Source organism: Eurytemora carolleeae, unplaced genomic scaffold, assembly GCF_000591075.1.
Source record: "Eurytemora carolleeae unplaced genomic scaffold, Eaff_2.0 scaffold24, whole genome shotgun sequence".
NCBI lineage: Eukaryota > Metazoa > Arthropoda > Copepoda > Calanoida > Temoridae > Eurytemora > Eurytemora carolleeae.
The window spans coordinates 171,123-198,856 of record NW_019396080.1 but is presented as its reverse complement, the minus strand read 5'-3'; the positions used below and the strand labels follow the sequence as shown (position 1 = coordinate 198,856).

Here is a 27,734-nt window from a genome sequence, read left to right as displayed (position 1 = left end):
ACTAAGCTGTTTACTCAAAATTCCAACGGACTATAATATTCTGATACCTAGGGGTTCTGTTGGTCTCCTTTCTGGGATTATTTCCGGACTATACAAAATCAATTTTTCATTCTTTTGAGAAAAATCACTTTTTTGTCAATATTTTGAATACAATTAAAAAGTAATATTTTTTACAAGCCAAAGTTTTATCTTTAAAAAAAGTTTTATCTTTAAAAGTGTTTTTCTCTATATTTCGATAAAAAATACTGAAATTTTTCCTAAAGGCTGGACTGTCCGCTGTAGTTGAGACTTGAAGGCAAACGCTCAGACACTCTAAACAATGAATATGAAACTTTCCGTTTCCTTTCCTTACCTTTCCTTTTTTCTTTCATTTTCCTTTCCCTTTCCTTTTCTTTTCTTTCCTTTTCCTTTCCTTTTCTTTTCCTTTCATTTCCTTTTCCCTTTCTTTCATTTCCTTTCCTTTCATTCCCCTTTCTTGTAGAATTGGGTGGAAACACCACAAACTCTACTTTTCGAGGTTTTTTTTAAATATTTTCTCCTGAAACACTTTTGTTATATTTCCTTAATAAATTATTATACTTATTTACTTACTTCATATTTCCAGGTTGAAATTATAAATTTTGAGAAGTTTAAAACTTTTGAATTTTTTACTTTAACAACCTGATTCTGTGTTAAATCTGTTTGGATTGCCGCCACATCCTCCATAACTGAGAAAGAAAAACTACAAAAAAAGCTTAAAACCACTATTTTCTAAACTTGAACGCGCAGTGGTACAACATCGTCTACGCAGTTCAACTACTTCTTTCTATTTACCAAACTTTGATATTGGGATTTATGACAAAAAACTTTTAGTAGGTGTTAGAACTCAGCTTTCTAGCGAAAAAGATAAATCTTTTAGCGCAAAATTTCGCCTTTTTACCAAATTTCACATTTCGTTCGCTCGAGAAAAATGCGAAACTTTACGTTTTTTCGCGAAATTTCCCTATACCGTATTTGCATAATTTTCGGNGTTGCCCGTAGAAAAAAAAATCGAAAAAAAATTTGAAAAAATATTTGGAAAAAAATGATTTTTTTTAGCATAAAACAACCCTCGGCCAACCATGAGTGTCCAAGACAAATTTAAGCCCGATCGGCCCGTTTGGCCGGCTATACGCATATATACGAATGTCTTGTTTTATTATATAGATTCTAATGCTGAGCTCCCAGGGCAGAGAATTCCATTTTTTGTACAATTAATTGTTACAGCTACAACACTTTCGCATAGTTTTCGCATTTTTTCACTAAATTCATTTTTGCGAAAAAGTTTGTGAAATTCGAACGAAAATTTCCGCATTTTTCGCGAAAGTAGGCTAGTTGGAACATTTCATAGAAAGACATTTCACAAAAAGACATTTTATAGATAGGACATTTCATAAATGGGACATTTAATAGATAGGACATTTCATAGACAGTAGATTTCATAGAATTTCATAGATAAGACATTTCATGAAGGTATCTGTCTATGAAAAGGTTCGTAACGAATGGAAGATTATGAAAATCAACGGTGAATGAAATTATTAAAAATGTTTAAAGAATTGTTTAAAAACGATGGGCCTATTCTTTATATTATTTAACTATTAGGGGACAAGTTATTTTACAGAGAAGGAAGCTTAAATGTTTTAATTAAAACCGATTTCTCAATGTAGTTCTAAAAATTAAATGTATTATCCTAGAAGAAAATGGTAAAAAAGAGCTTATTTCTGATTTGTTTACCTAAAGGTTTGGCAAGATCTGGAGCTGGGTTCATAAAAATATTTTGGTTGATAATTTGTACAGGTTCCAGGATCATACTGAACAATGGAGGCATATACAGTACATAGTACACAGTACACAGTACACGGTACACAGTACACAGTACACAGTACACAGTTCACAGTACACAGTACACAGTACACAGTACACAGTACACATTACACTGTACACATTACACAGTACACAGTACACAGTACACAGTGCACAGTGCACAGTACACAGTACACAGTACACAGTACACAGTACACAGTACACAGTACACAATACACTGCATAAAGTCTTTTTCATTTGTTTGAATAAATATACCAGTATAACAGACTGAGCTGCTACCAGTTCAACTATTAAGTGTGGCAACGCCTTTACATTTGATTTTACCACACACCAACTAAATTGTACTTATTTGGAAGCTCTAGACCTGTACAGTGTACTTTTATGGGCTCAGTTACATTTCATATAGCTACACTTCCTATAATAACACTTCCTATATTACATTTCATTTAAGTTTCATTTCATATAAAGTTACACTCCCTATAATTACACGTCCTATAACAACACTTCCTATAATTACACTTCCTATATTGCATTTCATTTAAGGTTACATTTCCTATAACGTTACACTTCCTATATTTACACTTCCTATAATTACACTTCCTTTAATCTCACTTTCTATAAGTTACATTACACATGTTTATAAATCTACTTTTCAAAGGCTTTTCAACATGCTAGTTTATACCCGATGGCTTGTTAATTCAAAGAGTTATTAGCTATTTTGATTCTAATTTTCTAGATTTTACCCATAAAGCACTTGCTTTAGAGAAATAGTTTGTGTGAACTTTCAAAATTTGGATGCTATGTGAACTCTTTGAGATTATGTGTACAGTCCCTTTGTTTACCTCTAGACCACAGTCAGCAATATTGATCTTGTCATGTTCTTCATCTTCCACAATCTAAAGGGAAATAAAAGTTATGTACCAGGCTGGACATCCGTCTTGTGTTTACATTACCGCCCTGAGACAGTACACTCCAGTACAAAAGATGCGTACACCCCTGAAATAACTTTCCTTGCATTATAACCTTGACTACAGCGAAGAATACCATATCTTACAGAGAATAATTTCAATATTTCGATCTTTTTTTAAAATTCTGTCAAAAATAGTGGGGAAAACTTTAAAACTTTTTGAACTATAATATTCAAAATATAAACCCCAAACAAAAAATATTTCCATTTGCCGGGTGGAATGAAAAATGGTTCCAAAGGTACTGTTTCTCTTACAGAAGTATTTAAACAGCCATTTCCCATTAACTTTAAAAACATAGGTATTACAATAGGTATTACAATGCTAATTCTTAACCAGGACGATCTCAAAGTCTCAATTCCAATATTTATTGGAACATTTTGTACCATTATGACAACTATTACGAACATCGACTACCAATAATACACAACTCATCATAATGTTCATCTTTCTTTAGCCAATTCTCTTTGCTTCAGGATTTATAAAAAACTAAAGATGAAAAAAATTAAAAATGAAAAAGATTAAAAAATTTAAAAATTCAAAGATTAAAAAATTAAAAAATCCAAAGATTAAAAAATTTGAAAAAAAGTTATGGATGTCAAAAATAACAACAACAATAAAAAAATTTAAAAAAACATGTTTTTCCTGTTTGATAGTAACATTACTACAGAACTGTGAGCAGTCAGACAGGGCGAGGAAATTATTTTCATTTCCTTCACATCCGGAGAATAGGAAGGAAACACAGGATCCAACCTCTACATCAAAGTAGAATCTCTCCAACTTAAATACAGTTATCATTGTTATCAAAGGTCTAAAAAACATACAACAGAGCGTAGAACTTTTTTGTTGAATAATAATAATAATAATCCAGATCACGTGATCTCGATATACACAGTGGGCACTTTCTTGTGGAAAAATAATAATCCAGATCACGTGATCTCGATATCCACAGTGGGGACTTTCTTGAATAATAATAATAATCCAGATCACGTGATCTGGATATCCACAGTGGGCACTTTTTTGTTGAATAATAATAATAATCCAGATCACGTGATCTCAATATTCGCAATGGGTACTGTCTTGTGGAATAATAATAATCCAGATCACGTGATCTCGATATCCACAGTGGGCACTTTCTTGTGGAATAATGCTTAATCTCTTCATTTCAATTACATCTTTAGGTTGAGATGAAGAATTAATTAATCTGCAGATAAACAAAAGCATTGATCTTGATCTCCATTAGGATAAAAGTTCTCAGCTCAAGTTACAATAAGATGAGGTTACAAATTAGAGTTTGGGGGAATAATTAGTTTCGTTAGAAATATTTCATCTTATCTTTCATCCTAAAAATTGCATAAAAAATGCTCACTTAGATAATTTATATTAAACTAAAATTCATTTAATTTTTGTGTGAAATCTGCATATAGCGACTATTATTGTCTTTAAATTGCAACCAAATATTTTTTTTTAACTGGTTGGTGTGAAAACAAATACTAGAGTTGGTTGCTAAGGTGCAAAGTCGTACTAGCAATTCCACATAAAATAAACGTCTTCCCTAAATTGATTTGGATTATAACAGAAGTTGAATATATACAATATTAAATATGTGCATTAAAAAATACGAATAATGTGTTTCTTTTATGAGCATGAGCTATATCCTGACTCAAATTATACCTTTTGTGAGCATAAGCTATAGATCCTAGCTGGTTTAAATTATACCTTTTATAAGCATGAGCTTTTCCAGGCTCAAAATATACCTTTTATGAGCATGAGCTGGATTCTGGCTCAAATTATACCTTTTATGAGCATGAGCTGGATTCTGGCTCACATTATACTTTTTGTGAGCATAAGCTTGATCCTGGCTCAAATTATACCTTTTATGAGCATGAGCTGGATTCTGGCTCAAATTATACCTTTTATGAGCATGAGCTGGATTCTGGCTTACATTATACTTTTTGTGAGCATAAGCTTGATCCTGGCTCAAATTATACCTTTTATGAGCATGAGCTGGTTCCAGGCTCAAATTATACCTTTTGTGATCATGAGCTGGATTCTGGTTCACATTATACCTTTTGTGAGCATAAGCTTGATCCTGGCTCAAATTATACCTTTTATGAGCATGAGCTGGTTCCAGGCTCAAATTATAACTTTTGTGAGCATGAGTTGGATTCTGGCTCAAATTATATCTTTTATGAGCATGCGCTGGATTCTGGCTCAAATTATACCTTTTGTGATCATGAGCTGGATTCTGGCTCAAATTATACCTTTTGTGAGCATAAGCTTGATCCTGGCTCAAATTATACCTTTTATGAGCATGAGCTGGATCCAGGCTTAAATTATAGCTTTTGTGAGCATACGCTTGATCCTGGCTCAAATTATACCTTTTATGAGCATGAGCTGGTTCCAGGCTCAAATTATACCTTTTGTGAGCATGAGCTAGATCCTGGCTCAAGTGGTTGAGCACACACTTCCTCGGCATTGTTAACAGTAAACTCCTAAATTTAAAATAATATTTTACAAAAAGTAGGTATCGAAATATTTTTCACCATTATTGGAGTACCACCGGAGACCCATTCTTGAGGGAGACCACAACTGGCGGGTTTTCATCTTTCATCTTATATCCATAGACGTTCATAATAGATCAACATAATTTAGGGGTCCAAACTCTCCAATGAAAGCTGGAGGGTTTCCAGTGAAAATCTGGGAGTTCCAGATGAAATGGCATTTGGGGTCTTGAAAGGAGCTTGGTCTCAAATTATTTCTTTCCAGACTAATTGTGAGCACTAAGGTAATGTTTACTGCCCATCCGTCCTATTGCCCATCCGCTATAGTGCCCATCCGACCTACGGCAACATCTGACCTATTCAGCAGCTTTTGTCATATGCCTATAGTGCAGTAGGGTAGAAATAATTAATTGTAGCTGTCGGACGGCCACTCAATTTTGCAGGTCAGATGGGCACTTTTTGTAGGTCGGATGGGCATTTTTCGTAGGTCGGACGGGCATTTTTCGTAGGTCGGATGGGCATTTTTCGTAGGTCGGATGGGCACTTTTTGTAGGTCGGATGGCCATTTTTCGTAGGTCGAATGGGCATATTTCGTAGGTCGGGTGGGCATTTTTCGTAGGTCGGATGGGCATTTTTTGTAGGTCGGATGGGCATTTTTTGTAGGTCGGATGGGCACTTTTCGTAGGTCGGACCTACAGTGCCCATCCGACCTACAGTGCATCGGACCTACCACAGCTGTTAAAACCACGTGCTTGTAGGTCGGATGGGCAGTAGAGGGGATGGGCGTAAGTCCAAAAATACACCATCAGCACTAAGTATTCCCAAGCGGTCACCCATCCTTTAAGTACTAACTTAGCTCAATGTTGCTTAACTTCAGTGATCGGACGAGAATGTCTACTCAGACAACTAATCGAAAGTTAATCCATTTAAAAAAAATGGTATGCCCGATTAACAACGATACCCTTTAAATATTTAAACAATAGATATCGTCTTTTTCAGCTCGGCAAGGCAAGTATTTTGTAAATTACGTTCTATGTCATAATGTCGACTGCTGTTTTAAATCACTTTGATAGAGAGATCACAACAGAAAATATAAATTTTAAGTCACTTGAACTTACGCCTTCAGTCCCTTTACACGATACATCACGCACACAGTAGACCTTTACACAATATAAAAACCTGATTTGGTGTTGAAGAATCAATTCTGGATGAAAGACAACTGCTTTTACACTCCTCCTCAGTCAAAAATCTGAAATAAAAACTAGTCTTAAAAGTTGATAAAAATCTGGATATTTCTTCTTTAAAAGTTACTTGGATTATGGTTTTATACTCGTTTAAGCGACTTTTTCTGTTAAAGGGAGTGTATGGCTAGACATGGTATTTGAGCTGAGAGTGCAGTATTAATTTTGTATGCCGCGCCACAACCTGCCGGGCAGGCGTGTTGCGACTTGCGCCACAACCTGCTGGACAGGTTTGCCACACCACAACCTGTCTGGGGGCGAGCGCCAGGAGGATTTCAAAGATATATTCTACGCTCTTAGCAATTAATACACCGCATACACGTGTTATAGATCTCAAATGATTTCTTTTATACCTGTAATACTAACCTATTAGAATTACCCCCACATCCTGACCAGAAGAACTGGATACATGTTCTCACCCTGCTGTTATAATAGTATCTGCTAAACATACCCTTGCAGTCTCCTAGACAACACTATTTATTCATCAGGAATGTATGTACGACATGGAGTACAACACCACCGACATGTCAGAAAATAAATTTGTAACAAATCCACCATGGCAAAGAACCAAAGATAATATATATATAGATATGCAGGCAGGTATAAATTTAGAGGTCTTGAGAAAATGTGCAAACAGCACCATCTCTGTCGTACGCATGGCATTTTATCCTCTGGATTGTTGCTAATTTATCACTTTGTTTATGCGTGATAACACTATAAATGCGTACTATAGTATCAACAATGTATACTGCATATTGTACTTAATGAAACAAATTCAACAATGCAAATAAAACTGAGGTAGGAATTTGACAAGACAAAGTTTAAATGTGCAAGTTGTACTGAATGGCATACGTAAATTAACGCAATTTAAATAAAAATTATGACTATAAAAGTACATCGAGTCTAAGAAAAATTACAAATGAACTGATCATAACATAAACAAAACGCGTACTGTATCTTTGTGTTACCTTGGAATTTAATTTTATTGGTCAAACAAGTCCAGATAGCAACACTTGAACTATACAGGATGCAATACGCGTACTGTATGTTTATATAACACAAATGCGTATTTCCTACAGATAGCAGCAAGGGGAGAAAGGAATATAGAAAGTAATCAATTTGTTATAGATGTCTCTCCTTGCACATTTTCTCAGAGGTTCAAAAATTAGTTGTCTGCTACAAGCAATTTAGGAAGGAGGTTTCTACCTGCCTGCATATCTATATATATATTATCTTTGCAAAGAACGCACAAACAACCGGTGTACATTTGAATATCAAAGCTGGGCCAACCTTTGCGGTCCTAGTTTGAACTTTACCACCAATTTACAATTAATAAACCGGCAGACCGGGGCAGACCAGGCAGACTGTTTGAATGGAATGTCTCACAGATGGCCTCCGTGGCTAATTAAAAATTGTCCATAGTGCACAAGGGAGGGAACCCCGGGACGCCATGAGCCTCTGCTATGCAGACACGAGCCTCCCAGAGTTGCAATGCAGACCGAGCCTCCACTATGTAGACCAAGCCTCAGCTATGCAGACTGTTCCTCCGCTTTGCAGTAAATGAGCCTTAAAATCTTGGTTTTTATGTGCACTGAAAAATGTTAACACTTTTTTTTGACGTAGTTGCATAAGAATTTTACTGAAGATTAGAGTTATTTATTGATTATCATGTTTAGAAACATATATGGACTTGCAACATGCAGGTTTATAAGATTAATACTAGAACTTTAAACATTTCTTACGCAGAAAGGAAGATATTTGGAAAACATTTCTGGAGTAAACTTAGTTTGTTTGTTGTAATCTTTGATTTAAACAAAACCTTTTTTTGAAAAATGTTAGAATTTAATTGAACTACGAAAAAGGCATAGTTTAAATCTGTTTGGACTGTGCATATGTAAATGAGATCTTAATATTGCACCCTTGGCTTAGACTAGACAAGGTTTTCAGGTATATATATACCTGTCAGCCAGGGGTAAAAATTCTTCCCAAGTACAGTAGAATGTATCCATAGTACAAGACAAATTATGTTTGTGTAGAGACTTTTTTCCTATACAAATAGTATTCCTATTTAAGTAAAGATTCATTTGAGTTGCTATAAGCTCTTAGTTCTGGCAAAACTCGCGATGTTATAGTAACCGTATAATCTGAACTATTAGGTCTAAGAGTTGATAAATTATTGAATACGATTTAAACAAATAACTATTGAGCCTATTAACGTTAACAACAAATGGTTATTTAGTACTTACTGTCTTAATCTTTTTATTTTTATTGTTTCTAGTTCAATTATCAACTTGTGATTTATATAGAACGTTCCTGAAGCTGAATATGTGAATAAATTCTAATACAACTATATATGTCATCCATTTACATACAGTGAGCTTTTTAGAGAGTTGCCAACTTCAACAAAATCAAACATTATAAAAGATGAAATGAAATTCAATTCAAATTGATTTCTCTAAATATTTTCCTTTTCATGTAAAAAATGTTTAAAGTTATATTTAACACTTTACTAGTCATAATTAGGCACTATTTATGATAATTATAAATACTTCTCATCTTTGAGAAACCTCTCATGTCACTAAGTCGAACAATTTGTAAACAAATCTTTTAATCAAACTTAAAACACAAGTTTAAAAAACCTCCTGTATTACACAGGCACATTTGATGTCTTGCGAATGTTTATTGCTGCATAGCTGAGGCTCGGTCTGCCTAGCAAATCTGGGATGCTTTTGTCTGCATAGAGGAGGCTTATGGCGTCCGGGGGTTCCCTCCCTCAGTGCACAGGATGGGTTACATTTCTCTCTCTCCCTCGACAGTTGACACACTATGTCGAGTCGTAATACTATGTACTCTACTGTACTGTAATATGTCCTGTACTGAAGGGCCGGCTAATTGGTTCCTGGGTGTGTCAAGGACCCTTTCCTTTTGGGAAACATCAAGAAGAAAACAAATAAATACAATCTTGATAAACTAACAAATAATTGAACACTTGACACAAACTCCAATTTTCTAATCTGTACATCTTTAGAACCTGTTGGTGTACACCTTTGAATAACTTCAAAATTTAATTATTAGAGCTATCAAAATTTGAATAACTAGGCTTTTAGGGCGCTCGCGCCCATCTTCTATTTAAATTTTGAATATGTTCTTTTTGTTTACATTTTAAAACAAAGAAGAAAAAAATTTTGCGGATTTTTAAAAAAAAAATCGCGGATTTTCAAGAATTAAATTTTTTTTACAAAATTAAAAACCTTTAAAACACATTTTTTTATTTTTATCATTCATAAACCTTCCAGCTTCCTTCGGGCCCGATCGGTTTAGCCGTGTTGACGTTTATTGGATACAAACAAACAAACAGGCACCCAAACAGACAGACAAGCCAAATTTATATATAGATAGAGCTATCAAGCTTAAAAGTTTACACAGAGAAGCTGTTTAATTGCTGTTTAAAGGCTTGGTAGAAATAAAAGAAAAATTCGTCTTCATTGTATTGGTATAAATACGACGACGAGTGCAGATAAATAAAAACCAAATTAAATCCTTATTTCTATATTTTCTGTAACAAAAAATTGCTGCCGGAACAAAAATTTGGTTTCCATAAAAAGTGCTTCATGCTAAATTAGCAATATCTGTAAACTAATGAAACGTGAATGTGTGTTAAGTACCTTCCTCTTTCTGAGCACTACAGTCATTCATCGTGTGTTTTGTTGTTGTTTCTGTTGTTGTTGTTGTTGTTGTTGTAAGTGTTGTTGTTGTTAGTGGTGATGATTGAGGGGTTGAGAATGATTTTGTGTTTACATCTAATCATTTATATTAACCTTAATCTATCATTTTATCAAGACCGTAAAGGTATACATTTTTAAATAAAAAATATTTGTTTAGCTGGGTTAAAGTTTCAGTATTTATTCTATTCCAAATAGATGTCAAGTACAATAGATGGGATATCTATTTTTTAACGTATTCCTTCAAAGACAATATTTATCTAAGCTAAATCTTGGAAATCATATCAACTGGTTGGACAAAATGTCGTCTTTTTATGTTTGACACATGTCGTGCATAATTGGTCGATTTTTCTGTTGTCATCTATTGTACTGGACAATCTATTTGATCTATTCTATTACAAATCAACACCAAATTATTAGTGCTAATGTATACAAATATTTACTAAATAAAACATGAGAAATGCAGCAGCATGGCAAATATAAACATATTATACAGCGAGACCTGTAACAAAGCTGCGGAAGGAAGAAAGACGAATTTAATATTAAAGTTATTCTTTAAATTAGTCTGATGAACAAAAAAACACAACAATTCTGTACAGTGTAACTGTACACAGACCAACTTCATTAAACAAGTTGACTTTGAAGCTACTGGTTAAACTATTTACAAAAAACAACATGAAAAATATCAAAATATTGCTGAAATATCGTTTTCCCTTTCACAGTTTTATGGGTCAGCTAAAAGGGACTGTAAGCGTAAATTAAAGTGACCCTCCATGCAAAGGTACCAATGCTCGATTTACAATTTTGTACCCTTCAAAGCTTTGTCTGATCAAGTATGAATTAGGTATTAATACTTTTGCTTCTTTAGACTTTTTATTTTTATTTGAGGTTTCTCTGCGAAATTGACATGTGCGCATTTATCGTTTATAAGAGGAGCAATGGGGAATCTTACAGAAATACAAACTTTTCGACTCAGAAAAGGACGGTTTCATAATCTTCAACATAATCGACATATAAAGGTTTTAAGGGTTACGTTGTAAATCGGGCATTGCCATCTTTGCATGGAGGGTCATTTTAAACTACGCACACAGTCCCTTTGATGTATTTTTTTACCTTTTGTTATCGTACTTGAATTAGAAGAGTTAGGGTCTGGTATTTGAGTTATATTAATATTGTCCACAACAAGAAGTCCCTCTCCATTTGACCCCAACCAGCCCTAAAAATAAAAAAATTAACAGATGTTTCTATTTAACAAATTTAGGGTTTCCAGCAGAGGAAAACTTTGGCGAAAAAGTGCGAAATTTCGCTAAAATTTTTTTCGTATTTCGCAACATTTATTGCATTTTTTTCGCGAAAATGCATTTTGATACAGGAAGCGAAACAGATAAGTTCGAATTTTCGCGAAAATAAGGGAAAATGTTCGCATTTTTTTTCGCGAAGCGGATTTTCTATTTTGCTGTAAACCCAATAAAACTAGCCATTTCTCGTAACAATCCCTGGAATTTAAACAAACAGTGGTCTAAAATAATTTAATTGATATTATCCATTAAATATCAGATTCATTATTAATTATCAGATTAATTATTAATTTGCATACTATGAAACGAATTAAAATAAAATAACAGTAAATATTATCGAATTTTTATCGTTTATTGGATAGTGATACAAATATATTGATATTTACCCTGATAGTAATATCGTTTATTGGATACAAATATATTGATATTTACCCTGATAGTAATATCGTTTATTGGATCCTGATAGTAATATCGTTTATTGGATACAAATATATTGATATTTACCCTGATAGTAATATCGTTTATTGGATACAAATATATTGATACTTACCCTAATAGTAATATCGTTTATTGGATACAAATATATTGATATTTACCTTGATAGTAATATCGTTTATTGGATACCAATATATTGATATTTACCCTGATAGTAATATCGTTTATTAGATACAAATATATTGATATTTACCCTAATAGTAATATCGTTTATTGGATACAAATATATTGATATTTACCCTGATAGTAATATCGTTTATTGGATACAAATATATTGATATTTACCCTGATTGTAATAAGTAGATTCTGGTCTCCACTTTTAACTCTGTGTTCATAAACCTCAGTTTTATTCATCAAGATCTGGTATTCATGCCAGTGCTGAAATATAAGATATGGTATTCATGCCAGTGCTGAAATATAAGATATGGTATTCATGCCAGTGCTGAAATACAAAATCTGGTATTCATATAGATTAAAAAGTCTAAGTTTGAATTATTAAAGGATTACATCATCAGGTTGTTAAGATACAAGGATTAGAAAACTTGAGTTCGTGATTGAGACTCAATTCCTTCCCGCCTTTAAAATTTCCAAGGTAAAAAGTATTCCGCTTCTTTTTATATACTGTTCTTTCAAGATACGCAATTTAAAATGTGTAATCTAATAAAAATAAACAAAATATTTTTACCTCGTCTGCAACCCCCTGTGTGACAAAATCAAAAACTTTAACGTTTCCAACATAAATCTCCAGGCCAGGGTCTAACCGAAGGAAGAAGGAGAGAAGACCTGACAAACATTCAGTTTATTACGACTAGGGAATCCAGCGAAATGAAGAAATAATTTCTCGAAAAATGCAAAGTTTTTGCATACATTTTTTTTTCGTCATAAAGGCGAAAAATTCGCATTTTTTTGCGAAACAGATTAACGCGAAATTTCGTAAAAAAAGAAAATTTTCGCTTATTTTGCCTCCTTTCGCAACATTCGTTTTCGCGAAATTTGGCCTTTTTTTGCAAAAGTTTACGTTCGCTTGAAACCCTACATTTGGCTCAATTTCATTTGCCATAATATTATTGCCATGATTATATTTGCCATAATTAGCTATGTACACTTGCTCTTAATTTATTTTGCCTCAATTACAAATTGCCAAAACACGTTTGCCATAAGTGACAAAAATACTTGCCATAATTGTCACATTTGCTTGCTTAAATAGATAAATTTGCTATAAATACAGATATATTACATAGAATAGCCCTCAGAGACGCCGCAGGCTACATATTGAGAGCCTCGCTACGGAAACCTATGGGGACCGATAACAAAAAATGTTTACTTCGTAAAATTCAAAAAATCGCTACGAAAAACCTATGGGGACCGATAACAAAAAAGATTTTTACTTCGTAAAATAAAAAAAATCGTGCCCAATGTAATCATTATGACACGTTACTTATGACAAAAATAAGAGTAATGTTTGTCAAACATATTGAAACTGAGAAATTGATTAAGAATCTTTCAATGATTTATATTTTTATATTTTTTTCCGTCCTTTAAACTTTAAATCATTCCCAGTGATCCAAAAGTTGTTAACTTTAACGCAAAAATTATGATAATTTTCCCAATTATTTCTCAAAAATTAAAGATAGAAACATAGTTCTGAACAGTGGCTGTCGGAGATCAAAGACTATGGCGTTTCAACACATCAACTTTTTATTCCAGTCTGGATCTATAGGGATCTATGTGCATAAATATTTCCTCCTCTCATTTTTTTACATTTCTTTTTATTTTTACATTCATTTAGCAATAATGCTATAATTTTTAAATTATTCATCTTTTTCTTATTTGATTTATCTACTCTGCTATATGAATTATATAGTGTAAAGAAGGGGATCAAAGTACACTTGCATATTTCACTGTATAATTTTGTTTTTGTTAACAAGGGGAGGGGGGGAACTTTATATTTTCCTTACGATGTTCTATAAAACTACTGGGTAGCTGCCCAAGGAAGTTACGTGCACTTGCCGCGTTGAATTACAAGAAGAGTGAGATTAGAATATATTTTAGGGGTAGGCTGCGGCTAGGACAAGCTAGGGGGCTGAGCACCGCGGATAGAACAGGTTCTCTCTCTTTGTCTTATAATTTATTGCGGCATGCGCACATAACTTCCCAGGGTGTCTGCTAAACTACTAGTAACTACTGTGCTAACATGTACTATATTTAAGAGTAACTAGAACTATTATCCCTTTCAATGCTTACCTGAGCTAGAAACTCCCTTTACCAGCAGTTGAAAAGCTGAAACCAGAAACGTTGAAAAATTCAAATTATTGAATACAAAAAGTATTTAACATGTTTTAAAAAAAATTTTAAAACAATTGAATTAAATGAAAATTGAATTATTATCATTTTTAAAAACTTTTTGTCGTTAAAATAATTTACTTAAAGGGATCGTCCTTGTAATTTTAAGTGGCCTTTCATTTAAAAAAAAAAAAAGAGAAGCACGTCCGATTCACCATGGTACCCTTGAAACCATTATTTAATCAATAATGCGGAAATGTAGTTTTTCTAACTTGAAAAGTGTTTTATTCTTATAATTCCTACTTTGTTTTCCTGCAGCTAGCAGAAATACACATTTTAGGACGGAAACCACATTGAAAGTTTTCAGTTTTCAAATTTGAACATGAATTATCTCATAAAAATTTGATCAGACACCAGTAGAATTATAATGTAAAGATAGTTATTTCAGAGGTGGAAGCATTTTTAGTACTGCAGTGTTCTATCTCTGGGCGGTAATGTAAACACAAGACGGATGTCACAGCCTGACATAGGATCCATCTTTCACATAAAAAATCAATGAAATATTTTGGTCATAGGAAACTATAATGTGAATTATCAAAATTTTCTAAATTAAATGCTTTTATCCTCCTTGGATACTAGAGTAACACTGCTGCATCTATAATTCTTGTTTTCAAACACCGCCCGGTGAGAACTGGTTTCAATATGTACGCAGAGAATACGAAACAGCAATTAACTTTCCTTGCCTTATTACCTTGATCAGACAAAGCTTTTAAGGGTACCGTTTTGAATCGGACATTCCCTATATTTTCCTAAATATATATATATTTATATATTAATCAGGGTCACTTGAAATGATGTAAATAGATTGTCCCTTGCAAACAAAAGGCTTATATCTATATATTGTCTAGAATTGACTGGGTTTACAGAATTAACAAATTATTTTATTTCTTGTCAAATCAAAATTATCTGGAAATTGTTTTTAGAAAATGCCTAGGGCTGAAAATAACATGTTTAAGATGTAAAAAAAATTACCAATTAGAAGCATTGCATTCTCCTCTGCCAAAAACTCCTGATGTCAATTAAATTTAATTTCTAAGTTACGTAAATTAAAAAGCATCTTAACAAGCAAAATATGCAGAAAAGAATATATTAACAAAAAAAATACGCTTACAAATCACATCAAAGAGTTAAACTTTTTCGTCATTTTTTATCAAAATACGGCCAACTAATACTAGCTTGAGGGTCCGGCGTTGCCCCCTGTAGGTATAAAATGCCCTAGTGTCAAGTTCTAAGGTAGTGAGATTCATGAAAAAAATAAAAAAGTGAGATTTGAAAATCCAAAATGAGAATATAAATATCAACTTTTATTTTCAAACTGTGGTATTGAGGGTAGTGAGATTTGAAAATCGAAAATCCAAATAAAAAATTTCAACTTATATTTTTAAACTGTGGTATTGAGGGTAGTGAGATTTGAATATCAAAAATCCAAATAAAAAATTTCAACTTTTATTTTCAAACTGTGGTATTGGCGGTAGTGAAATTTAAAAATCCAAAATGAGAATATAAAATTTAAACTTTTATTTTCAAATTGTGGAATCAAAAATTCAAATAAAAAATGTCATCTTATATTTCTAAACTTTGGTATTGAGGGTAGTGAGATTTGAAATCAAAAATCCAAATAAAAAAATCCAATTTTGTTAAAGCCTATTTCACCCCGCGGATCCTCATGAGTATCCACAAAAAATGTCCACCCATTCGGTCAAGCCGTTTTGCCAGCTATATATACCAATGGCTTTTTTATTATATAGATCTATTTTATATATTTTTCTTACTTGCGTCATTTCTGGAAGTCTAAAATCAAAGGTACGGTGAACCGGAGAAATACCAATCTAAAATGTTTAAAAAGAAATATTTCTTTATTGTCTTAAAATATTCGATATTCATCCTTTTCTCATCTAAGAGAGGGGGGTTTAAAAGAATTATTGCTGAAAATAGAAACAAAACGTTATAAAGGAACTGATTAAATAAAAACGTTATAAAGGAACTGATTGAATAAAAACGTTATAGAGGAACTGATTAAATAAAAACTTTAAACTCAAACTTCATATTTGTTAAAAACACGTGCATATATATTAGATAAAAAAAACGCATAAAAAGTGTCAAATAAATCTTAATTTACAAATGATTTGAAATTTAAACGACATTCTTAACTGCGACTCTTTTCATGCACTTTATGTTGGGACATTAAAGAATTAAATAAGAATTTACTATTGTCAGCATGTGCTTTAATAATTAAAGGGACAATAAAGGGACTGTACGCATAATTTTAAGGGATCCTTCATTCAAGGAGTAGAATGCACGATTTAGAACCATACCCTTTAAACTTTTGTTTTATTATTGGGGCCGGAGAACTTATCCCTTAAATAATGCTTAAATTTCCGTAAAACTGGAGTGTGCGCTAGTGTACAGTGTGAACTCAACACAGCTGACAAACCTCATTGGTAGATCTGTCCGGATGAAGGATCGGTGGTGTTGGAACAATAAATCCATTCTTCTTCTCTTCATAGCTCACCTTCTCCCAGTTCCTGGTGTTCCAACCCTGGAGATAGATATTTAGATAGATAGAATAGCTGAAGTGCCCGGCATTGCCCGTGAAATAAAAAAAACTAAATAAAATATTGAAAAAAATTTAATTTAGAAAGAAAAAAATTTCGATTTTTGACAATTATTTTTTTAAAATTTTTTTAGCCTTTGATCCCCCTAGGGTATCCACGGATTGTCTGAAAAAAATTCAACAAATTTGGGATAGCTGTTTGGCCAGCTATATATAACATATATAAACACAAATATTCAAATATGTATATATGAGCGAAGAAAGATGGATAAATAGATTGATAGATTGATCGATATTGATAGATCGAAAGATTGATAGATAGACAGATAGGTAGATATATTGATAGATATATTGATAGATATATTGATAGATTGATAGATTGATATATTAATAGATTGATAGATTGATAGATTAATAGATTAATAGATTAATAGATTAATAGATTGATGGATTGAAAGAAACACCAGAATCAGTGATTTAGAATCAAAAAACCCAAATTCATAATCACAAAAAAGCCTGGTCCTGGCATTTCAAATCGCAATTTCAAAACTGCTGGTCAGATTTAGTTCAGATTTCTACAAAATGGTCAATATATATCTCCGATAATATATAACACACAAAAAATGTTGACCACTGGAAATTCCAGAACTAGGAAATCTTGTGATTTTTGTTATAATAGTCAATGTAAAAGTGTTGATTAATGAATATGTTATTTCCAAGATCAAAGCGAATCTTCAAGCTTGCTCTTAACTCAAAGTACAATAAGGAAAACGACGGAGAGAGGAAAGTGAAAAAAAATGTTTATAATTACGATATTTGTCTGATCAAAAAAGTTAAAATCTATCTTTTTTAATTCATAAGGTTTTTTGACTTATATTAAATATCTTAGTCTGGCCACTCAAGTTAATTATATCCAGAAAAAAACTGATAAATTTGCTTTTTTTAAAAACCTGTTCACTCTGCCCCCACGCCATGATGTTAAAAAAAGGCTTAACATTAGGAAACTGTTCAATATGTATATCATCGACAGTCCCACTTGATCTTAACTGATCGGTGGCCGAATTTAAAGAATTTGAGCGGCGGTTTAAATTCAAGCCGCGGCTTAAATATGGTTGGTTCCATTTAAAATTGTATCAAATGTTTCAAGATTTAAGCCGGCGCTTAATTTAAAGCGGCTTTTGGCAGATTTAATCCGCGGCTTAAATTCATTAAATTCCATCTCGGGTTCAATTAAACAGAAGAACATTGAAATTATCTCTTTACTTTATAGGTGAACAAGAACAATTCATACTCGATCAGTATTTAGAAATTTGATCATTGTGGAACTAACATCTACTTTTTTACTCTACAGAGGTTTGGTCCATCACCATCACCGAATTTTAAATTTGATCATTGATTCCTGAATGGAAACTAACTTTGTAAACAATAAACACCCAACTAATTATTTTTATTAAGTATTTGATAACACATATATTTGCAAATCCTGAAGTGTACTTTGTCCGAAATATATGCTACTAGGCTTTTAGAGCGCTTCGCGCCCTTCTTCTATTTCAATTCACGTGGATTTAACTGTTCTGTCAATATATTTGAAAGCTTTGACTTTAGATCACAATTTAACCCGTTAAAAATAATTTTTTAGCCTTTTTTCTTAAATACTTTTTTGTCGGCATATACAATTTGTATAGAATAAACAAATTCGTATACGTAAATGGGTCTAAGTACACTGCCAGCACAATTACATGTGTTTAATATGGTATTAGGCTATTTAAAATCATAATTTGAGTCAAAAAATCGTCTTTATATTTTACAGTTTTCTGGTTCTCCTTGTCGGAAATACATCAAAGCTGATTTTTTTTGTTCACTTAGTTTAGACACCATGTATGTTACAATGAGCAGTACATGCAGATGTCTAAAAAAATTCTAAAATTCTATTTTACTACCTGGAATCCACTTTCAAAGCTGGTAAATTCAGTTTTTCTGAAGTAAAAACATAAGAAACATATGCTGAATTGCACGGAGTGTACAGAGCTTGCAATTGCGCGCATGTAAAATCCACTTGCGTTGGAAGCACTATTTTCATCTTATCTAATAGTTTAGTTAATTTAACAATCATTGATCTTCGCCACAAACTCAAGTGTTCTTATCCTTATTTCTACGGAACCCGATGGTGTAAGCATTTGATTTTTTAAACTTAGATTATTTGAACATAACACAAATAAAAATTTGAAATATCTAAGGTAAACTACATTATGTTGCAAAGACATAAATTGATTAAAAAATCAAAGTTTGCGGCAAAAACTCAATTCCTTTGTTTTTTAATAAATGTGTTTAAATGTTTTTTTAAGAATATTTTTAAATAATCAAAAACAAATATTTTATACCTTAGAGAGATTTGAAGGGGTTCTATGTGTTCCCGTGTAGCGCAGATTAGCTTGCAAGTTTCCAGGTCATCAAACCGGTTTTCATTTCCCTGATAATAAATAGGGTTTCAAGATCAGCAAACTGGTTTTCATTTCCCTGATAATAAATAGGGTTTAAAGATCAGCAAACTGGTTTTCATTTCCCTGATAATATAGAGGGTTTCAAGATCAGCAGACTGGTTTTCATTTCCCTGATAATATAGAGGGTTTCAAGATCATCAAACTGGTTTTCATTTCCTTGGCAATATAGAGGGTTTCAAGATCATTGAACTGGTTTTCATTTCCTTGACAATATATAGAGGGTTTCAAGATCATAAAACTAGTTTTCAATTCCCTGACAATACAAAAAGTTTCAAGATCATTAAACTGGTTTTCATTTCCTTGACAATATAAAGGGTTTCAAGATCATTAAACTGGTTTTCATTTCCCTGATAATACAGAGGGTTTCAAGATCATTAAACTGGTTTTCATTTCCTTGACAATATAGAGGGTTTCAAGATCATTAAACTGGTTTTCATTTCCTTGACAATACAAAGGGTTTCAAGATCATTAAACTGGTTTTCATTTCCTTGACAATACAAAGGGTTTCAAGATCAGCAAACTGGTTTTCATTTCCCTGATAATACAGAGGGCTTCAAGATCATCAAACTGGTTTTCATTTCACTGATAATATAAAGGGTTTCAAGATCATCAAACTGGTTTTCATTTCCTTGACAATATAAAGGGTTTCAAGATCATCAAACTGGTTTTCATTTGAATTTAATTTACCCTGGGATATAGAATTCAGTCTTTGAATTCTATAGTCTATAGTACTATAGTTTATAGTACTATAGTACTATAAACTATAGTACTATAGACTATAGTACTATAAACTATAGTACTATAAACTATAGTACTATAAACTATAGTACTATAGTACTATTATAGTACTATAGTACTATTATAGTACTTTAGTACTATAGTACTTTATAGTACTATAGTTTATAGTACTATAGTTTATAGTACTATAGTTTATAGTACTATAGTCTATAGTACTATGATCTTAAATAGTCTTTTCCCTTAAATCGTACAGTAAAGTTATCTATAGATGTATCTATGTTATCTATAGATGTATCTATGTTATCTATAGATGTATCTATGTTATCTATAGATGTATCTATGTTATCTATAAAACATAAAATGTATGTTTTGGAATACAGGGAGTCCCTAAACACATGAAAACTAAAGATACAAAACAAACCTTGTCGGTTGATTATAATAATGAAAATTGTGATAAAAATATTGTGGTTGATTTCTTTGCAGTGTAAAAATTTACAGAGTTGTTGAAAATTAAATAAATTAACAAATCTTTTTACTTTTACACAAATACTGCAAAACTACAGGTTGTTTAAATTTTTGAAAAAAGCAGCAAATTGTTTCGCAATGGAAAACGAAACACTTTGTACATGATTTCTGATTTAGTAAACACTTTTCCATCTTTCCGAGACCCCTTGGAACTGCATTTATATAGTAATAACCAGAAAACTCTGAAATAAGAAGACGACTTTCAGACTCAAGTTTTGACTTTAAATCGTCTAATTATCATGGGACACAGCAGTTGTGCAGTGTAAACAGACCTATTTGTAACGACATGAAATACACGCTAGTATTGTTGTCGTCTTCCTGTTTCAGAGTTTTCTGGTTCTCACTGAAATTGTTTATCATCTATACCTTACATCCTTCATACATAAACTCCTGACATTTTTCCAGAGCAGCGTCAAAATAATATCTGAACATTAAAAAAAAGTTTATTTAAAGCTAAAATCCTGGCCTTCAAAATTCCTTCAAAATTCCTTCAAAATTCCTTCAAAATTTCATCAAAATTTTTTCCACATTCCTTCAAAATTCCTTCAGGTTAGGTTAAGAAAGATAGATAATCTCGCTAGGTTGCCAAACAAAATTAAAAGGGACTGGGAGTCCGCAGCACTTATTTTACCTTTTCTTAGGAAACCTGCCACATGGTGTAGATTCAGGAAGAAGGGAACAGAAAGCAGGTCTTCCAAGTTCTTTTTCTTCATTCTCTGCCTCCTAAATTCAAATATATATACTTTTATGTCACTAGTGAGTTTAACTAGTGACCACATTATAATCCTTCCTCAATCCTTTTTTCCCCTTTCTTATCTCTTTTCCCCCTTGCTTTCCCCTTGTTTTCCCCTTGCATTCCCCTTGCTTCTCCCTTGCTTTCCCTTTGATTTCCTCCTGCTTTCCCCTTGCCTTCCCCTTGCTTTCCCCTTGCTTTCCCCTTGCTTTCCTTTTGATTTCCCCTTGCTTTCCCTGTTCTTTCCCCTTTCTTTCCCCTTTCTTTCCCCTTTCTTTCCCCTTTCTTTCCCCTTTCTTTCCCCTTTCTTCCCCCCTTTTTTCCCCTTTCTTTCCCCTTTCTTTCCCCTTTTGTTTCCCCTTTCTTCTACCTTCCTTCTCCCTTTCTTTCCCCTTCCTTCCCCCTTCCTTCCCCCTTCCTTCCCCCATCCTTAACCTTTCTTTCCCCTTTTGTTTCCCCTTTCTTCTACCTTCCTTCTCCCTTTCTTTCCCCTTCCTTCCCCCTTCCTTCCCTTAATATCTATCTTTTACCTCTTCTGCTTCTGTTTGAAGAGGTTTCCATTTCCCCGCCTCCTTCACCTCTGCTTCAGGTTCAAGACGACCAGATTTATTCTCAAAACTTTTATCACTAGAAAAAGTAAAAAGACATTAAAAAGTAACTAAACACAAGCCATTTAATATAATTTTCAAACCCCTATTTCTTTGTAAGCTACCTTTGGATTTTCAAACTTTGACACTTTGATCTGAAAGGATTTATATTTTGAAAAAGAAAAGGTATATGAAACATCAGCTTGCAAAGATATAAGGATTAAAAGCTTATGAAAGTAGTGGTATTTTTTATTCTTTTCTTTGTTTCTGCTATGAAAAATTTATTAGCAGGTCGTCTTATTGTTATATCAATGTTGTCTATAAGAACAGGAAGGGATAAACTATTATTGGATATACTATACCTTTGAGCAGGTCGTCTTGTTGTTATATTAAAGTTGTCTATAAGAACAGGAAGGGATAAACTATTATTGGATATACTATACCTTTGAGCAGGTCGTCTTGTTGTTATATTAAAGTTGTCTATAAGAACAGGAAGGGAAGAGCTAGTATTGGTTAAACTATCAAGAAGGAGTCCTCTGCTTCCTACCTAGAGATGGGCTCTTTCGACTTTTATTATTTTGTTTTCATCGTTCGTTAACGATCCATTTCGTTAGTTTTTTTTTCATTCATTCAAAAAAAATTGATTTTCGTTCTCAAAATTATCGTTCATTTCCATCTATTTCCTTCACTTAGTTTGTTATTTAAAAAAAATTGTTCGAAAAAATCGTTAGTTCAGTTTTAAAAGTTTTAGTTATTTCTTAAAAAAATTCGTATTTGATAGAAACGTTTAAAAAAAGGATGCCCATCTCTATTCCTACCAGTGTTATTGTTATGTTTATACCCTCTCTATACTCACTTAACATCTTAAACTGATTCCATCTAAAATAAGAAAGTTTATTAAAGGGACTGTTGGCGTAGTTTTAAGCGAATTCCACTTATAAAGCTTTCTCTTGCAGACAAGCATGCATATGATATCCATGCTCTTCTCTTTGAAAATTGATTAGTTTCAAATGTAGTTTCTATTTTAAAATGACATGCACAATTCTGTATGAGAAACAATGAAAAACAATGAAATCATCAGAATATCGAAGAGATAAATGTTTAAAGAGTAACCTGCTTGTTCTAAGTGAATCTGATCCAGAAATTGAAACTAAATTTTGACCGTGTCGGGCAAAACAAAAACAGGTGACCCTTTTGAAAGTAAATATAAAAGACTTTTTCATGATTTTTTAAAAATAATTGACAATTAAAAAACGGCAAACTCACATAAAATTTTCCCCAGTTCCCCAGTTTCCCTGAAAAAATTGTGTTAAGCAAAAACAATGTATAGCAAAATAGTAATGAAATTGTAAAATACTGTTTTTAATAAGAAAAAAACGCTTATTACGGTTATTTAATGTACTTTTTTGTAAGCGACTGTTGTTTATAAACAAAAGGGAGTAAGCAACTTAATCCTGAATCCTTAAAGGGACTGTAAGCGTAATTTTAAGTGACCCTCCATGCAAAGATTGCAATGTCCGATTTGCAACGGTATCCCTAAAATATTGGTCAGAAATGTGGAAGATATCGTCGTTTTTTCGACTCGAAACGTGTTTATTTCTGAGGTTCTTAATTGCTTCTCAAAAACAAGAAATGCGCAAGTTACATTCGCAAAAGAATTCGGAAATGAAAATAAACATAAAAACTTTGATATATATATAATTCATACTTTATCAGACAAAGCTTTCAAGGGTACCGTTGTAAATCCGGCATTGTCATTATTGCATGAAGGGTAACTTAAAATTACGCTTACAGTCCCTTTAATCCTAATAAGTTTAAATAAGGTTTATCAATAAATCAAGATGCTTCTGTAAACACTTTAAATTTTTCTAATAAAAGACAAAAGTTAGCATGTGATTCTTGTTAAAGGGACTGTAGGAGTAATATTATGGGACCCTCCATCTATAGAATAGCATATCCGATTTACAACAGCACCTTTTAAACGCGTTATCTATTCTTATTTACGGCCACAAAAAAATCCCAGTGAACTTATACAATTCAAATATGTATCGCTTTTCCACTTTAAGTTTCATAAACTTTCCTTTTAATAAATGCCAATTTCTGCAATCGTAGATTTGATTGTACAGAGTGGTATACTTCAGACTAAAAGTTGCAATATGATCCTGCAGATGTCTAGTGTTCATAAATCAGATGCAAGTTTATTGGTTTCAACAATAGAAACTGGAAACTGGAAACTGGAAACTGGAAACTGGAAACTGGAAACTGGAGACTGGAAACTGGAAACTGGAAACTGGAAACTGGAAACTGGAAACTGGAAACTGGAAACTGAAAACTAGAAACTGGAAATTGGAAACTGGAAACTGGAAACTGGAAACTGGAAACTGGAAACTGGAAACTGGAAACTGGAAACTGGAGACTGGAAACTGAAAACTAGAAACTGGAAATTGGAAACTGGAAACTGAAATTTGAAAACTGGAAACTAGAATATGGAAATGAAAATTGGAAACTGGAAACTGCTATTCAACCAGGATACGCTAGGAAGCCGAGCGCTGCGACTAGGACGGTTTGAGGAATTTCACATCATTTTAAATGCTAGTGTGAAATAAAATAACATCGTATTACAGGGAGTGTTCGCGAAGAATAACAGCGTTCATATGAATTCACGGAGTTTCATTCGTATAAAGTTGATATTTCATATTATGGAATAATGCGATCGATACCTAATCCAATTCGATATCAGCCTATACCTGCACTTTTTTTCGCGAACGCTCCCTTATAAAGTAAATATCTTGCAACAATTTCTACCTGTTAAATTTATAGTGGTTCTGATGTTCAGAGATAGCTTTACTAATATCAAACACTAAATCCTCGTCGTAGAAAACCTACAAATACACTTTAATGAGAGATCAACAATAATCAATTCAAATAGAAAACATAAACTTTTAGAAATTTAATGAATTTTAGCGGCGTCTTAAGTCAGCCAAAAACCAGTCATAATTAAGTGCTGGATTAAATTAATCTTGAAATCTTAAATACGATTTTAAGTGGAACCAACCATAATGGAGCCGTGTCTCACATTTAAGCTGCGGCTCAAGTTCTTGTTCTTTAAATTTGGCCTCCGATCAGACATCTGTTAGCTATACATTTGCAGGTAATAAACTACTATACAGGAGGACAAGTTGATCCGATGCAAGTTGGAGCACTACTAGATTTCTCCAGGAGAATATATTTTCACGTATTTTCTCCATCATTTCAAGGATTTCTAGTTTAGATTTAAGGAGAAATTTCATCCTTTACAAACTCATAATTTCAATCATTAATACTTAAAATATGAGATTCTGAAGGCTCATTTTGGCCTTGTGTATTTTAATGATCCTTTAAGAGTATCTCCTACAGTGAGAACCAGAAAACTTTGAAAACGAAAGACAACTTTTAGTATTAATTTATAACTTTAAAAAGTTTAATGAGCAAAGGAAAAAGAAATTTTGCATTGTAAACAAATCCATTTCACTAAATTAGTAATTTAATAAGTTTCTAGAAAAATTATTGGCTTTGAAACAATATCCAGCACACTTCAGCATAATTGCTTTAATGCCTATTCCATTGTTTTCTGGTAATCACTGTAAGAACTGGTAAAGATATATATAAACAAGTTTCCAACTAAGGGAAATCATGAAATATAAGATAAACAAACTTGTATCGATCCTGCATGTAGATATCTTCCAGAATTTAAAATCAATTAAAATAGTTTTTGTAAAACTGAGAGCTATTGAATTTATATAATTCCATCACAGGGGAAATTAGTTTTAAACCCGGTTTGGAACTAATGTCCCCTGCATTAGAAAAAATAAAGAAAGTACTTGATTACTTAATTTATCTCGCTTACTCTCAAGCTTTTTTTTTTATACTCTCAGAGTGCATGCTTTTTATAAATCATAAAAAATACAATATTATTTTAAAGGGAGTTACCGCATAGACATAAAAGTTGAAGCAGTTGCCAAAATGGATTTTAAGATGGAATTTTCGCTCTTGCAGAACAATTCTACACCGTAAAAAGTTCTATTATGTCTCAAATGAATCCCCAAAAATATTCTCTACTATACTGCACTCTCATCTCAACTACCATATCTGGCCGGTCTATCCCTTTAACCTGTAATTTCGGATTAATTGAAGGTCCTAGTTCAGGTTTAGAAGATTCCTTGTTTGATAAATCCCAGTCCATCAAATATACAGAAAACAATACTTCAAGTTCTCCTCCTTCAGGTAGAAAAATATCCCTAGACATCAACATAATGATAATAATTAACAGGCATTGTCTGTGCAAAAAGGAATGAGATATTCGTGTTATCAACTTAGAATTGAAAATTGATCATTTTTCATCTATAAAAATGAATTTTTTTACTGAAGCAAAGAAGGCTATTGCCAGAATTGTTTACATTATCCTCATTGTTAATGTAAAGTTAGTATATTTAAATATTCATTTGAGAAAGAATGACATGAAAAATATATAAAAAATGAAAGGGAGCAAACTCAGTATGCGTAATTATCAAAAAGGCTGAAATTTTTTTTTCTGTACAATATCATAAGATTAACTTTAAACTTTTAACTTTCACGTACAAAGGCTAGAGCAGAAATGTTGAATTTAATGAATCCCCAAAGCCTCCCCCCCCAATGCTTTTAGAGTTTAAAGGGAGTGTTCGCGAAATATAGTATATAGTGGTATAGGCTTAATGCGATAAAAAAGCGCTTTTGATCGCTACTAATCTTACTTCTATCTGTTGCGTCCAAAAGGAGAAAATTGTTATACGTCTCATACCGAATAACTTAGCGTCCATACAAATTGAGAAAATTGCAACATACGACTTAGACCGTAAAAAAATCAATTTAATGTTTAAAATACTTTCTAGTATTTTAGAGTAAGAACACGTATACATATGTGGTTTTTTCTTAATAGGTAAATTGACATATATTAATATCCCGGTGTGTTCTCGTGTTTGAGGAATGAGACTGACTGGTTCCTGGATTCCGGTTTTCCTGTTCCCGGATTTTCCTCATAATTCTCGAGCATTCTTAATTTTCATTTAGACTCGAATTATTGCTGCTAAAGTATAGAAATATAAAAATGGTCCTCAGTTAGAGTTACATGCCTGTTTATCTATGGTGACCTTTAAATCGACTAAGCATAAAAAAATAAAATAAAATAATTCCTCTTAATCTTTTAAATTATGCATTGGCATCTTTGCACGAAGGGTCACGCTTAACAGTCCCTTTAAGAAAAGGGTTGACAGTTTATTTTACCTTTTGTGTGATGTTGGTTGAGTTCAGATATTCCCGTATAGTTGGATATTCAGGTAAAAGAGACAGCATACTTTGTCTAAATAAACATTAAAAGGACTGCAAAGGAAACATTCCAGGGGCTAAATATTAGGAGTTGATCACGACCAATATTAGTTCCATCTGATGTCTCATTTTCATTTTACCTTAACTGCTCCTTTAAATAAAATAATTTTTATAATAGTTTTAGAGACAAAAATAAAGGAAAAATATATTGAAAACTGGACAAAACTCATGAGGTTTATCATATGAAATCGTAAGCATTTGGTAAAAATACTTTTTTTAAGCACTCTGGAACTTTCAAAGGCCTCAACGTGAATTCAATGTATAAATAAAAATTGATATGGAACTG

The 27,734-nt window shown here is 32.6% G+C and overlaps 1 protein-coding gene across 2 annotated transcripts; it reads right to left on the bottom strand.

Annotated features, from left to right (window-relative positions):
- Positions 1-26,354, bottom strand: LOC111716477 (uncharacterized). 2 transcript variants are annotated; one of them, XM_023491947.1, is made up of 26 exons: positions 26,199-26,354; positions 24,854-24,930; positions 22,867-22,927; positions 22,492-22,595; positions 21,992-22,088; positions 21,360-21,451; positions 21,095-21,152; positions 19,346-19,434; positions 18,905-18,941; positions 16,845-16,949; positions 16,183-16,239; positions 15,383-15,419; positions 14,312-14,347; positions 12,753-12,850; positions 12,353-12,445; positions 11,403-11,490; positions 10,218-10,352; positions 6,919-7,015; positions 6,491-6,560; positions 5,228-5,302; positions 3,453-3,587; positions 2,685-2,738; positions 1,753-1,829; positions 661-707; positions 258-312; positions 1-88 (listed from the first exon to the last, which is right to left on the bottom strand). In XM_023491947.1, exons 1-26 carry the CDS (start codon positions 26,337-26,339, stop codon positions 31-33), a joined length of 2,073 nt encoding a protein of 690 aa, XP_023347715.1. In that variant the 5' UTR covers positions 26,340-26,354; the 3' UTR covers positions 1-30. The 2 variants fall into 2 exon arrangements, with proteins under 2 accessions (XP_023347715.1, XP_023347704.1); XM_023491936.1 differs by having other exon boundaries at positions 2-88; positions 11,388-11,490.
- Between the last annotated feature and the right edge of the window lie 1,380 nt (positions 26,355-27,734).